Below are 12,342 nucleotides of genomic sequence, written 5' to 3' on the forward strand. Positions count from 1 at the left end.
TTGACTACCTCAATTTTATGCAGTACTAACTGGCTAAAAGTACACCTGGACCATGAGTCACAGGGGGGCTACGGGCCTGTATTTATTGTTAGCGTTTGTTGATTTAACAGATGGGTTTTTAAAACTAAGTTTCTCCACAAAGAATCAAACAATATCACCACTTTAAATCTTGCCTTTACCTGAGATGTGCTCTTTTCAAAGATGTGTTCAAAGGACTTAGCATGAATAAGCATGAAACAATTTTAATCAAATGAAGAAACCGGTTTGTTTGGACCTAACATGACCAATTAATGAATGGGTAACTCTACTAGGTTGCTTGAGAATGTACAACCTCAAGTTGAGTCCATGGTTTATGACTTATAGAAGGGCCCGGTATGTAATGGGTTGATTTGTGTAACAAATCACGGTCTAATTCTAGCTTTTTTTCCGGGTCTTCCAGCTCTCATGGTCCCAGTTTCACCACCAGAACCAGCTCCTTCTGACGTACCACACCATGAAGCCATAAGCAGCTTTCAGTTTTAATTGTTGCTGGTTGTGTATCCTTTTATATATATATATTTATATATATATATATATATATATATATATATATATATATATATATTTATATATATATATATATATATATATATATATATATATATATTTATATATATATATATATATATATATATATATATATATTTATATATATATATATATATATATATATATATATATATATATATATATATATATATATATATATATATATTGCGCTTTCAAACAATGATTATTTAAAAAAATGTGTATTTTAACAATGATTAAACGTTTTTGTCCGCGTCGTGTCCTTGAGCAGCAAATATGCACGGTTGCTAGGCGACACAAGTAGGTTACAGTACGGAGTAGCGCATACATATTAATGCGTGTTACGCAGCACAGGTGTGACCGCGTGACCGCTAATCAGCCAATCACAGCGCAGTAACGGGGTTGACCTGGAAAGGTGTCGGTAGTCCAGGCGTGCAGCCAACCGGAACCACCGGGGCGCCAAATCAATGCCCTCAACCCGGGAGCCGTGCGCAGTGGGCCCTTGCTGTGTGTGTGTGTGTGTGTGTGTGTGTGTGTGTGTGTGTGTGTGTGTGTGTGTGTGTGTGTGTGTGTGTGTGTGTGTTAAAGGGCCGCTTTGGGGCTGCAGGTGCCTAAACGAACCGCAGGGGGCGTCCTCTCCCTCTGCTCGCAGAGATCACTGACACTCGGATGCATTGCGCACGCACACATACATACACACACCCGAGCACACGTGCATGCGCTCTCACACGCACCCCCTCCTTCTGCCAGACTCCCAGGCCAAGCAGCGTCGCCATACGGAACATCCTGCCCTCAACGGAGAGGGGGAGGAGAGAGGGAGCCTGAGTGTGTGTATAGAGAGAGAGGAGAGGGTAGAGAGATACTAAGTGTGTATTAAGAGAGAGAGAGAAGAGAGAGAGAAGAGAGATACCAAGTGTGTATTAAGAGAGAGAGAGAGAGAGAGAGAGAGAGAGAGAGAGAGAGAGAGAGAGAGAGAGAGACGAGGTCTGGCGTCTCCCGGTAGTAAATCTATCAGGTCTCGAGCACAAAAACTCAGAGAAACAGACAGAGAAGAGGCCTCGCGGAGATCTCGTCGCTTGCCTGGTACCTGGACCAGCAGCTCGTGAAGCCTTGGATTAAAAAGCCCGACTAGAAGGACGGATGGTCGCGCGGACGGGCGGCGCGCTCTGAAGTTGGACAGACTACCGAGGGACACCGGCAGCCAGCGGCAGCAGCAGAAGCAGGAGCAGCTTTTGTCCCTCCCCTCTCCCCACCTCCCCGAACCCGGTGAAGGCAGCGGAGGCACCGGGAGGCTGCGCCCGCGAAACCCCGACCATGAAGCTGCCTGGGCTGCTGGCGCTCACGGCGCTGCTCGCGCACACCGCCACGGTAAGCACGAGCCTCGGATCCTTTGTTAACCGGGGAGCTCTGGTGCTCACAGGGGACGGGGCATTTAGGTTACATGTGTGTGTGTGTGTGTGTGTGTGTGTGTGTGTGTGTGTGTGTGTGTGTGTGTGTGTGTGTGTGTGTGTGTGTGTGTGTACGCGTGCGGTGCGCTATCATCAATGAGATAGTGACGGTCCGGGGATCGGTAGGAAATCCTGCACTCGACCTACTTACCAGCCCGTATTGGACGGCTGTGACTCCCCTCAAGGGGGGCTGGCGACTCCCGTGCACCCCCACTCCCGGTTTTCACACATACACACACACAAGCACGCGCGCGCGCGCAGACACGCACACACACACATGCACACCAGCCTTTGTGTCTCAGTGTCGAGGTTTATTGTGGCCTGTGTCCCCCGAGTCAGGAAATGTGTGTGCGTGCGTGCGTGCGTGTGTGTGCGTGCGTGCGTGTGTGTGTGTGTGTGTGTGTGTGTGTGTGTGTGTGTGTGTGTGTGTGTGTGTGTGTGTAATTAGCGGGTAATCTCTAATTGAGCTTGATTACAGGTCTTTGTGCGGAGCCTCGGTATGTGGTGTCTGTGTCACAGCTCACATCCTGCCGTTATTAGGAGGGCTCCAGTCATACTGCGGCTTTAACGACTTTATTACCGGGTTTTCGCGCCGTGTGTGTGCGCGAGCGTGTGTGAAAGAGGTTAAAGGGGGGGAGGGGGTCTAACCTGTAAGGTGCACGCGACAGTTCTGTCAGATAACGGCGGCTCATTGTCCGGTTGCCTGAATCCGACCAGGGGCACCCTCCCGTTATCACTGGAGGTGTGTGTGTGTGTGTGTGTGTGTGTGTGTGTGTGTGTGTGTGTGTGTGTGTGTGTGTGTGTGTGTGTGTGTGTGTGTGTGTGTGTGTGTGTGTGCGGCAATGTGTTTAGTGGGTGGGGTAACGGGGACGTCAACGGCGATGCGGTGCGCGAAAAGGCTTGGATGGAATGATGTCATCGGGAATCGCGAGAAGGGAAGCTGATTAGGAATGCGCGAGCCCCCTCCTCTCTTTCCAGACACCTCCTCTCCGGAACCATCCATTCCGAGCTTCACACCCCGTAGCACGCCCACACCTTCCGTTAACGATGAATCCAGATTTATCCTATGAGGAGGAGGTGGCAGAGGAGGGTGAAGCTCATTGAATCATTGAGAGAAAAGGAATCAAGCACACAAATAGTCAGGATCTACTTTTGGTTGTAACAGAACAAGAACGCATCCTGATAATAAAGCTTTCTGGTCTGTGTTGCTGGTGCTCAACAGTGAGTTTATAGTCTTATTTATGATACTGCATGATGTTTTATCTCCTTTACATGGCCAGATAACAGTTGTAAAGATTTGGGGCCAAATTGTGTTCTCCCTTCCTACACTGTGCTATCTTCAGACTTACTTCCAAGTTCCCACAAAGTCCATTGCCAGTAGCAACTTTACTGGAATGATAATTTAAAATCTACTCTTCCCCCATTAAAAAACCCAAACCGAACCTTTTTCAGGAATATGTCAAAAGTGATATACTAGAAATGTACTGGTCTTTAAACTAGATTTCGACCCAAAGACAGGGCCACAAAATCACCTTAAAATGTGAAACCTACAATGATATTAACTTTTAATGGTGCAAATGCCCTAAGAAATATCTAATTATAGGCCAATTACCAAAACCAATTGACATGCAGAGTATACCTGAGGCTTTTATGGTCCCCTCGGGGTCTGTGGCAGTCGATTACCTTGCCTTGCCTAATTACCACGACAGCGAGTGGCAGGTATTGTTTTCACCTTGTGTTTGTGTGTGTGTGTGTGTGTGTGTGTGTGTGAATGTGTATGTGTGTGTGTGCCTTTATGTCCAATGTGGTCCTGGAGACACCAACTGAAGCAGTATACCAGAAGCAGCTTTGAGTACTTTGTCTGTCTGTTCGTCATATTTTGTGAGAACCGTATAACATGGAGTCTCCAAACTTCACATGTGTGTAGCTGGGACACACACACGCACACACACAGATTATTACTGGATCAGTCTGTTCTTTGCCAAAGATCCTCGGCACCCAGCTGACCTAATCTGTCTTTAAGTGCACAAATGGAGACAAGTGTGACACATATAGACACATGCACACACACACACACACACACACACACACACACACACACACACACACACACACACACACACACACACACACACACATCAACAGTCTAATAATTGCAAGACTCACCTCAGGCAACCCATGCCTTGAACCCATACAAGACCCTTGGTCTCATGCATTTGCTGACAGGATCTTTCTTTAGATGCCTCTTGGCTTGAAAGCATCTGACTGTGTGTGTGTGTGTGTGTGTGTGTGTGTGTGTTCCCTCTGATGAGTGATCCTCGGTGTCGTGTCTCTTTGGGTATTTCCTGTTATCGCTCTTGTGACATCATATCCGGGCATCTATATTTTTACATGGGAGACCAATTTTCCCACAGACATCTGTTGTATCCCACATATAGCCTGTGTGTGTGTGTGTGTGTGTGTGTGTGTGTGTGTGTGTGTGTGTGTGTGTGTGTGTGTGTGTGTGCGTGCATCCATCTGCCGTCATGAGAGCGCTGACTGTCCATCTGTCTGTGTGGGCTCAAAATTAGTGAATCTTCACTGCCACAAACTTGTTCTCGCCAGCCCTCGCTCCGTGAAAAGTATGTATGTGTGTGGCGGAAAAGCGTTGTGTTCTTGAGGATCATGTTTAACTCATGGAATGAATCAGTGTTTTGTGCCTCTGATAACTAACAAAGCCCCCCATAGAGAGACGACGAAAGAGAGAAGGAGCAAGAAAGAGGAAAAAATAGCCAGAGCAAGGCGGATTGAGGGAGAGTGTGGAATGCGAGAGGCAATTTGACACAGGAAGTGGGTACTTCTCACTCTTCTGGAGGACAAAGTCCCCTCACACACACACATGTAGGCTGGCAGGTAGAAACCACTCGTGGTGTGAGAGAGGTATTTCAGGTGTGTGTGTGAAGGGATGGGTGAGGGTATGCGGGTCACCTTTGAGTGGTTAGAGGAAATAATAAGGATTTAAGTTAATCCAAGCTGCATTCAAAAGGCCAACGTCTAGAGGTGAGCGTGGACAGAGAGAGATAATAATGATGGCCTTCAGTGAGAAAAACATCGTTCCCGCCTTTCCTCTATCGGTATCTTCCCTTTTGGCTATTTGTGTGTTTGTGTGTGTTGGGTGTGCTGCTCACTCATATCTGAAAGCAATTTCTTATCACACGGCATGGCAGATGTGCTGCATTTGACTGAAATTAGTTTTTCTTTCCCATGGAGTGAAGAAAGTTTTAGAGACCGATTCAACTCGGGGGGAATGGAATTTCCCATTTACTATTAGACTGATAACAGCGTGTGGAGACGGGGGAACTTGCCTTCACAATACCGGTTATTTCTGTGTGTCCTCCCTGTGAGCCTAAAGAACAATGGGGGCTCAGAATTTGCACTAAAGGCTCAGCCCCGAATAGAAAACTATCAATATGAGGGATGATAAATCAGAGGCTGTCATTATTGTCCCCACGGGAGCTCAAAAGACATCAACACGGCAATCTATGGGACCGCTAACATCTACTGCATACTGATAATATATATGTCACAATATATCTAAGGTCAGACATATTTCATTTTTCAAACGTGCTTCTGAATTAATCCATGCTTTTATAGATTACATGACAGTATTTCTTTCTATTCCTGCGGCGCTGCAGCTTGTTTGCAGAAGGTTCAGAAGGTTGACGCCTATCTCCTCCCAAAGACACAGCGCAGGGAGCTCATCACTCCAGTGTTGGCATCTCTCCATCGGCTAACGGTGGATCTTAAAAGTCCATATCATATTTGAGTCAATATTTGTCGGCCACTACAAGGGGAAGCCATAAGTACATAGTAATAGCGTCGACTGGACTTTGAAGTCTACCTTTTCCCGTCCTCGCCCCATAAAAGTTTGGAAGAATTTCCCACTCACTGAACAGCTTGAGGCCTGAGGATGTAGAATCAAAGGTGAGAGAAAGTTAATACCCCCCTAAATATATTATATATACATTAGGTGAGAAAAACCTAATACCCCTATATGTGTACTAGAACACATTACCTTTCTTATTCCCCTCCTCATTAATCATCTCACTTACACATTTAGTTTCATCTTGCGACCGGTTGGAGATGCCCGACCCCAAAGTAGTTAAATATAGCTCCGCTTCAACCAGCTTAAACAGCAAATGCTGCATATTGTTGCCTAATGATGTATCGGCCACAGGGGCCCTTTTTCTGCACAATTATTAAGTTTACTTGACAGTTTATGTCCATTTAGTTGATAATACTTTAGTTCTTTTACTTAAGGACTTTAAATGCATGTTCTTTACTTGTCAAGTAGTATTTTGAGACTGCCATATAGGTACTTTCACACAAACACAGGATCTGAATGTATCTTCAAATATATTTTTACCCTCTGATGCCCAGGCTGAGCTGCCAGATTGTTGTACTTTCTGTGTGAATCTCTGATCACACTTGCCAGTCACAGTTTAGAAAGTACCTATTTCCTTCAATCGTTTGGCTCCACAACATTGTGCAACACTCAACTTTCCCTGTGGAATGTGTTCAAGTCATCCCACGAATTAGAAAGAATGCAGTTATAGCCTGAATCCATCCCACTGGAAACATTTGGCTCCTCTCATCACGAATAGTACCGACACGCTTGCTCACATATCTGCACCGATGCACATTACCTTTAAAGTCCTGATTATCTCACACACACACACACACACACACACACACACACACACACACAGACTCACACACCCTCACACACACACAGACTCACACACCCTCACACACTCGCAGTGCTGGTGAATAGTCGCGGTGCTGTGCAGCCTTTTTGTTGATTCAGTGAGTCAGAGGGAGACGGAGAACGCTGGAGGTGTTTTAGGTAGGTCAAAACAGGCTGGAAACACAGCTCGTGTAGATACTAAACACACGATAGCACACACACACACACACACACACACACACACACACACACACACACACACACACACACACACACACACAGTCTCCCTTGCAGTAATTGGGCAGCGCTGTGCAGACATACTCACATACATATTCTCTGGAGAGGGGGGTTAGATGAATATAGAGAGAAGAGAAGAGGAAGGAGGGAGGCAGAGGGGAGGAATGGAAAAAAGGGAGGTGTACAGACCACAGGATAATGAGAAGGAGGGAAAGAGTGGAGGAAAAAAGATGGAGAGGGTTAAGGATGGAAAAAGAGTCAAGGTAATGGCGAGATGAAGATGCTAGATATCAGAGGGAAGAGCGGGAAAGAAAGAAAAAGGGGAAACAGATTGAGCGCTGAGTGGTCGAGAGAGGATGAGAAAACGGAGGTGTACAGAGCGCAGGGAAGGAGGACAGGACCAGGAGTGGGAGAGGAGGTTAAGATGGGGCCAATGGGACAGACTGGAGAGAGAGAGAGGGAGAGAGAGAGAGAGAGAGAGAGAGAGAGAGAGAGAGAGAGAGAGAGAGAGAGAAGGAGTGGGGTGTGTGTTGGATGACGGGGATGGACGGAGGGATGGAGACGGAGCCAGGATGGAGGGATGTTGGGGGAGGGAGGCGTGCGCTGCTCGTTCCCAGGAGGCCGCGCTCTACCTGCTCTCAGCGGCCGTCGCCATGACAACCAGCATGGTTGCCGCTGTCACAGCTTTATTGCTGCTTCTCCCCTCTCCATCCCCTCCCTCACCTCTTTCTCCTTTTCTCTCTTTCATTCTGTTTCTCATCACCTCTGCTGCTTCTCTCATTCACAGCTTTTCATATCACATTCTTTATTTTCTGACTCTTTTCCTTCTGCTTTCCTCCTTCTCTCTTGTCCCTCTGATCCACTACATTCAATTAAAAAGTACAGACAGCTGTGTGTGTGTGTGTGTGTGTGTGTGTGTGTGTGTGTACACTATTACTGGACTCTAAATTAGAGAGCATAAACGCGGTACTGGCTCCCAAAACCACAAAGCATTCGGATATTTCTGTGTGTGTCAGAGCTTTTGCTATAAACTAAAACCTCAAAAACAGGGCTCCTCCTTCCCACTAACAAACATGTGTGTGTGTGTGTGGGGGGGGGGGGGGGGGTGTATGTGTGTTTGACAGAGTGAGATTCATGGGTGCCCATGTCCACCAGCATACAAACGTTGCTAAGATGATGTTCAGATCATGACAGGTTTTCACTCATTTTATTCATGTGTGTATTTTAATCTCATTAGCACTTCTCTCTTTGCTCACACGCTTCCGTAACAGCGGGGTAATTAGGTTAACGAAGGGCCGGATGGGTTGGGTCATGCGGAGCTGAAACCCAATGCGGTCCAATGGGACTGCAGGAATGTGCATTTCCTGGCAGGCGCTTGATAAGTGCGGGCTGAGGTCGTGATAAGGCCTTCAAAGTCCTGGTCAGACCTGGAGTGTCGTGGCTGGGAGGCTGACCTCTGACCTCTGACCTCCAACTCACAACTCCTCCGATCTCCTGCTCCATCTGTCGGCCTGTTCGTTGATGATCATTTTGTCAACAACTTTACATTTACTCTTTTGTCAGTTAAAGTTTTGTTTTAGAACATTTTTCAGCCTCAATTTATAGTCTAGTTGAATGTGAAACTGGGTCCATTGGTGGAACAGTTTAAATGATTCGTTGGTCAACATTAACCATGAATGTTCATTCTTGACCTTGGAAATAATGGTTCGACAAAGGCCCAAAGACCAGCTTCTTCTGCATCATGCAGTCTTTCACATTGTATTCATCTGCACTTAGTTTTCATAGTTGTCAAACTCATCTTCTTCTTTGATTCTCGAGTTTTATCCACAAAAAAAAGACAAACACAAATTGTTAGCTGCTCTTAGCTTTCTTTAATATCAAACTGAACATATCTGGGTGTTAGACTGAAACATTTTAATTTGTACACATTTCTGACACTAATCACTAAATGATAAATGGAGAACGATAATCGTCAGAGCAATCAATTGTAAAAGTAATACTAGTTGCAGCCTTTGATCGTTTCGTCAAAGAACATCAATTACAATTTGGATCGTCTGCTAATTGTTTGTAATTTACTTAGAAAAGATGCCAAGTAGACCCTGTCGATGGCTTTTTAAATGCTGACCATCACAATCACAGTGTCCTCAGTTTGTTTGCAGGTTGTTTTTTTTTTAGTTTTTTGGTGTATTTCACTAACTCTCTTCTCTTATTTGCCGTCAACAAAATGGCCACAAAATGAGCTGAACATCCTTTTCTCCCAGCTTCTTTTTTTAATTTTTTGTTTTGTTTGTTTAGTAGGTACAATGCACAATAATAAAACGCTCCTGTCAATGCGCCAGAGTTAGCCGAGAGGCTATTTTTCATCTGTAGTGGAATTAAAACAGAATATAAGATTACAATTAAAAGTTATGCATTGAAACTTAACATTAATGATTTACTGCTCCTTTATGATATATCTTTGTTAACCGTTACTTTGGCGACCTTTTTAGTTTTCATGCCCAGACACTAAATCTTCCCTGCTTTTAAAGCTCGGTTTAAGGTACTTGGTTACTTGGCTGCATTTCTTTGGAGAAGACATTTTTTTCACTTCCTCTGGCTGGAAATGCTATCACTGTTCTTCTTGAAGCCCATCTTGGAAAATGGCCACTTTGGCCACTCAAGGCCTGCTAAGTTTGTTTGCACTTAATGGTGGCAGAGAGTGCTCGTAAATGAAGACACAGTGGAAGAAAGCGAGTGCGTCATCCCAGGGGATTGTCTCTTAGGTCCTGCAGGAAGAGGTGAAGATCAAGTAAAATGGGAACAACGTCAAGCCAAATCTAAATGAAAGCATTTCTATATGTGTGAAAATTTGAATGGCTTGTTGGAAGGTGATACATTTGTGAAAGTATTTTACTTCACCTCACAGCGCTCATGGCTGATGGCTGATGGGCTGTGGTTGCAGTGGAAGAGGGAGGCTCAGTAGAAAAGTATGATGAATCACAGTTAGATTTTCCAAGATACACGCATGAACATGATTGGACATATACATATTTTGTCATCCAATTTGTCATCGTTTCATTTTGTCTTTGAACTTGTCGGCATCACAGTTTCTATTTTCAAGCCCAATCTTCATGTCATCTTTTTCTTTGATATCAAAGAGATTTTGTCAGTTGCAATTTAACGATATTCATTTCTGTTGCATATATTTCATCATGGTGGAATTAAAATGGATTGTCGTTATATTTTTGATGTGTGTGTTGGCCTTATCTGTGGGCAGCAGCATTTCGTCATAATTTCATCACGACTTAAACTGTGACCCGGATCTACTTGGTTGCATACTGATGTGAACAACCTGGTTGTGTGTTTGTGCACTTGAGTGGTCACTGGTTGCTTACCTGGTGAGAGGATGGACACAGGAAATGAGTATTTATAGATCCGGCCTTCAAGCTTAAAGTCAGGAGAGAGCTTCCTGTGTGGTGCACAAAGGGGAGTTTTGTATAGGTGTGTTTGTACATACATGTGTTTACATGTGGAAACAGAGGCAGAGCAGCGATGAAGGAGCACAGGGAGGCTGCTTGTGAGAACGAGAAATACTGTGAGCGAAGAGCATGTGACTATGTGTGCGTTTGAATTATTTAGCCCAGCGTCCCGACAGAGGAGTGAACGAGGTCAGGAGCTCATTGCTGCAACGTTTTTCCTCTCTCCATCAATCCATCTCTACACCCTCCATCCACCAGCCCTCTTCTTCCTCCTGCTCCTCCTCCTCTTCCTCCTCCTCTGTCGCTGCAGAGCTCCACTTTTATTCTGCCCATTTTAATAAACAGGAACTTAGTAACAAAAGGCTTCCCACATGTTACTCATGTCCCCTCAATTATGGGCAAGTCATGAGGGAAGACCATCGATCCAATTAAATGCAGACACTGAAACCCGCTGTGTGCGTGTGTGTGTGCGTCTGTGTGTGTTTGTGTGAACGCTCTCAAGTAAACCTTTGAACCCCAGTGCTTAGAGGGCTCTTTCAAAGGGGTTTGCAGTTTGAACGACCCATTGAAGCTAATGAGCTGTTTGTGTGTGTGTGTGTGTGTGTGTGTTTTTGTGTGTGTGTGTGTGTGTGTGTGTGTGTGTGTGTGTGTGTGTGTGTGTGTGTGTTTGTGTGTGTGTTTGTAAGAGAGTGAAGTGAATGGATTCTGTAATATTGCCTGGTGGTTGCAGTAGAGTCTCCTTCCCATAGGGCCTTTTTATAAATGCCTCCACGTGCACACACTCTAGCGCAAACACACACACACACACACACACACACACACACACACACACATTGTTGCGGCAGCAGGTGATTCATTCTTAATCTTTCCTTCCAACAGTTGTGGATTAGCCCTAATCTTAGCCAGCAGAGACCCAGGTCTGAAAGGCTGACTGACACTGTGTGTGTGTGTGTGTGTGTGTGTGTGTGTGTGTGTGTAGTAAGCTGTATATAATTGTCGTCCCATGTTGGACTGAGTGGGGTGTCCGTATGACAGGACATGATAGGACTGAAGCAGATATACATGACAGATAGACAGGTCACACAACACTGAAACCTTAGAGACAAGAGGAAGAGGAGGAGGAGGAGGAGGAGGAGGAGGAGGAAGAGGAGAAGGAAGAGGAGGTGGAGGTGCTGATAGAGAAAAGGCATGACTTCTAGAGACATTAATTTATTTTCTAAAATAAAAAAATCAACTTAATGACTTTAGTTGTATGTAGTTGGGTTGAAAGTAACATTTAGAGCGGTGACTAATTATTTTCATAGTTAATTAACCTGTCAGTTATTTTCTTGATGAAGCAATCAATCCAAAGAAATGCAAAATGTCCAAGACTGTCCAGGAAACAGACCTGTGCACGAACGGTAATGTCGTGTCTGTCTTTGTATGTGTCTGTTTTCACTTGCCCAAAATGATATTGCTCTCCTGGATCAATAAAGTTGTATTGGATTTTGTCAAAAACTTGAACATCCTCAGTTTATAATAATACCACGAGAATCAGCAGAATGTCACACCTGAGAACATTTAGCACCAAACTGAATCTTTTATTCGATACCTTTTACATAATTTCTTCAAAATCATTTTTTTCCTTTCACAAAAGATGCTTTTTGAAGAAGCTTTTACGTGAATGAAATACAACTGCTCTGTAACTCATGATTAAATTCATCAGTGATGAATCTGTTGTTGTTGTTTTTTTATCATAAATTAGTTTTGTCTACAGACTGCATGTTTCGTCCAAAAGATGTTGAATCTAGAAAAGCAGAAAATCCTCATAAATATTGAAATGCAACAAGCAAATGTTCAGCATTTTGCCTGATAAAATGACTGAAATAATGAGATGATTATCAAAATAGTTGGCGATTTTTTGTGT

The 12,342-nt window shown here is 44.6% G+C and overlaps 1 protein-coding gene across 1 annotated transcript in view; it reads left to right on the top strand.

The window, feature by feature from the left end:
* The first annotated feature begins 1,333 nt into the window (after window positions 1–1,333).
* Window positions 1,334–12,342, top strand: part of sdc3 (syndecan 3) — a 32,121-nt gene continuing 21,112 nt past the window's right edge. The window contains exon 1 of the mRNA XM_068576132.1: window positions 1,334–1,935. Within this exon, the coding sequence (XP_068432233.1) occupies window positions 1,882–1,935 (54 nt within the window). The 5' untranslated portion in view covers window positions 1,334–1,881. The remainder of the gene's footprint in view (window positions 1,936–12,342) is intronic.

This window comes from Clinocottus analis, unplaced genomic scaffold (assembly GCF_023055335.1).
Source record: "Clinocottus analis isolate CAN_PGR_092001 unplaced genomic scaffold, fCliAna1.0.p SCAF_14, whole genome shotgun sequence".
In the NCBI taxonomy this organism is placed as follows: Eukaryota; Metazoa; Chordata; class Actinopteri; order Perciformes; family Cottidae; genus Clinocottus; species Clinocottus analis.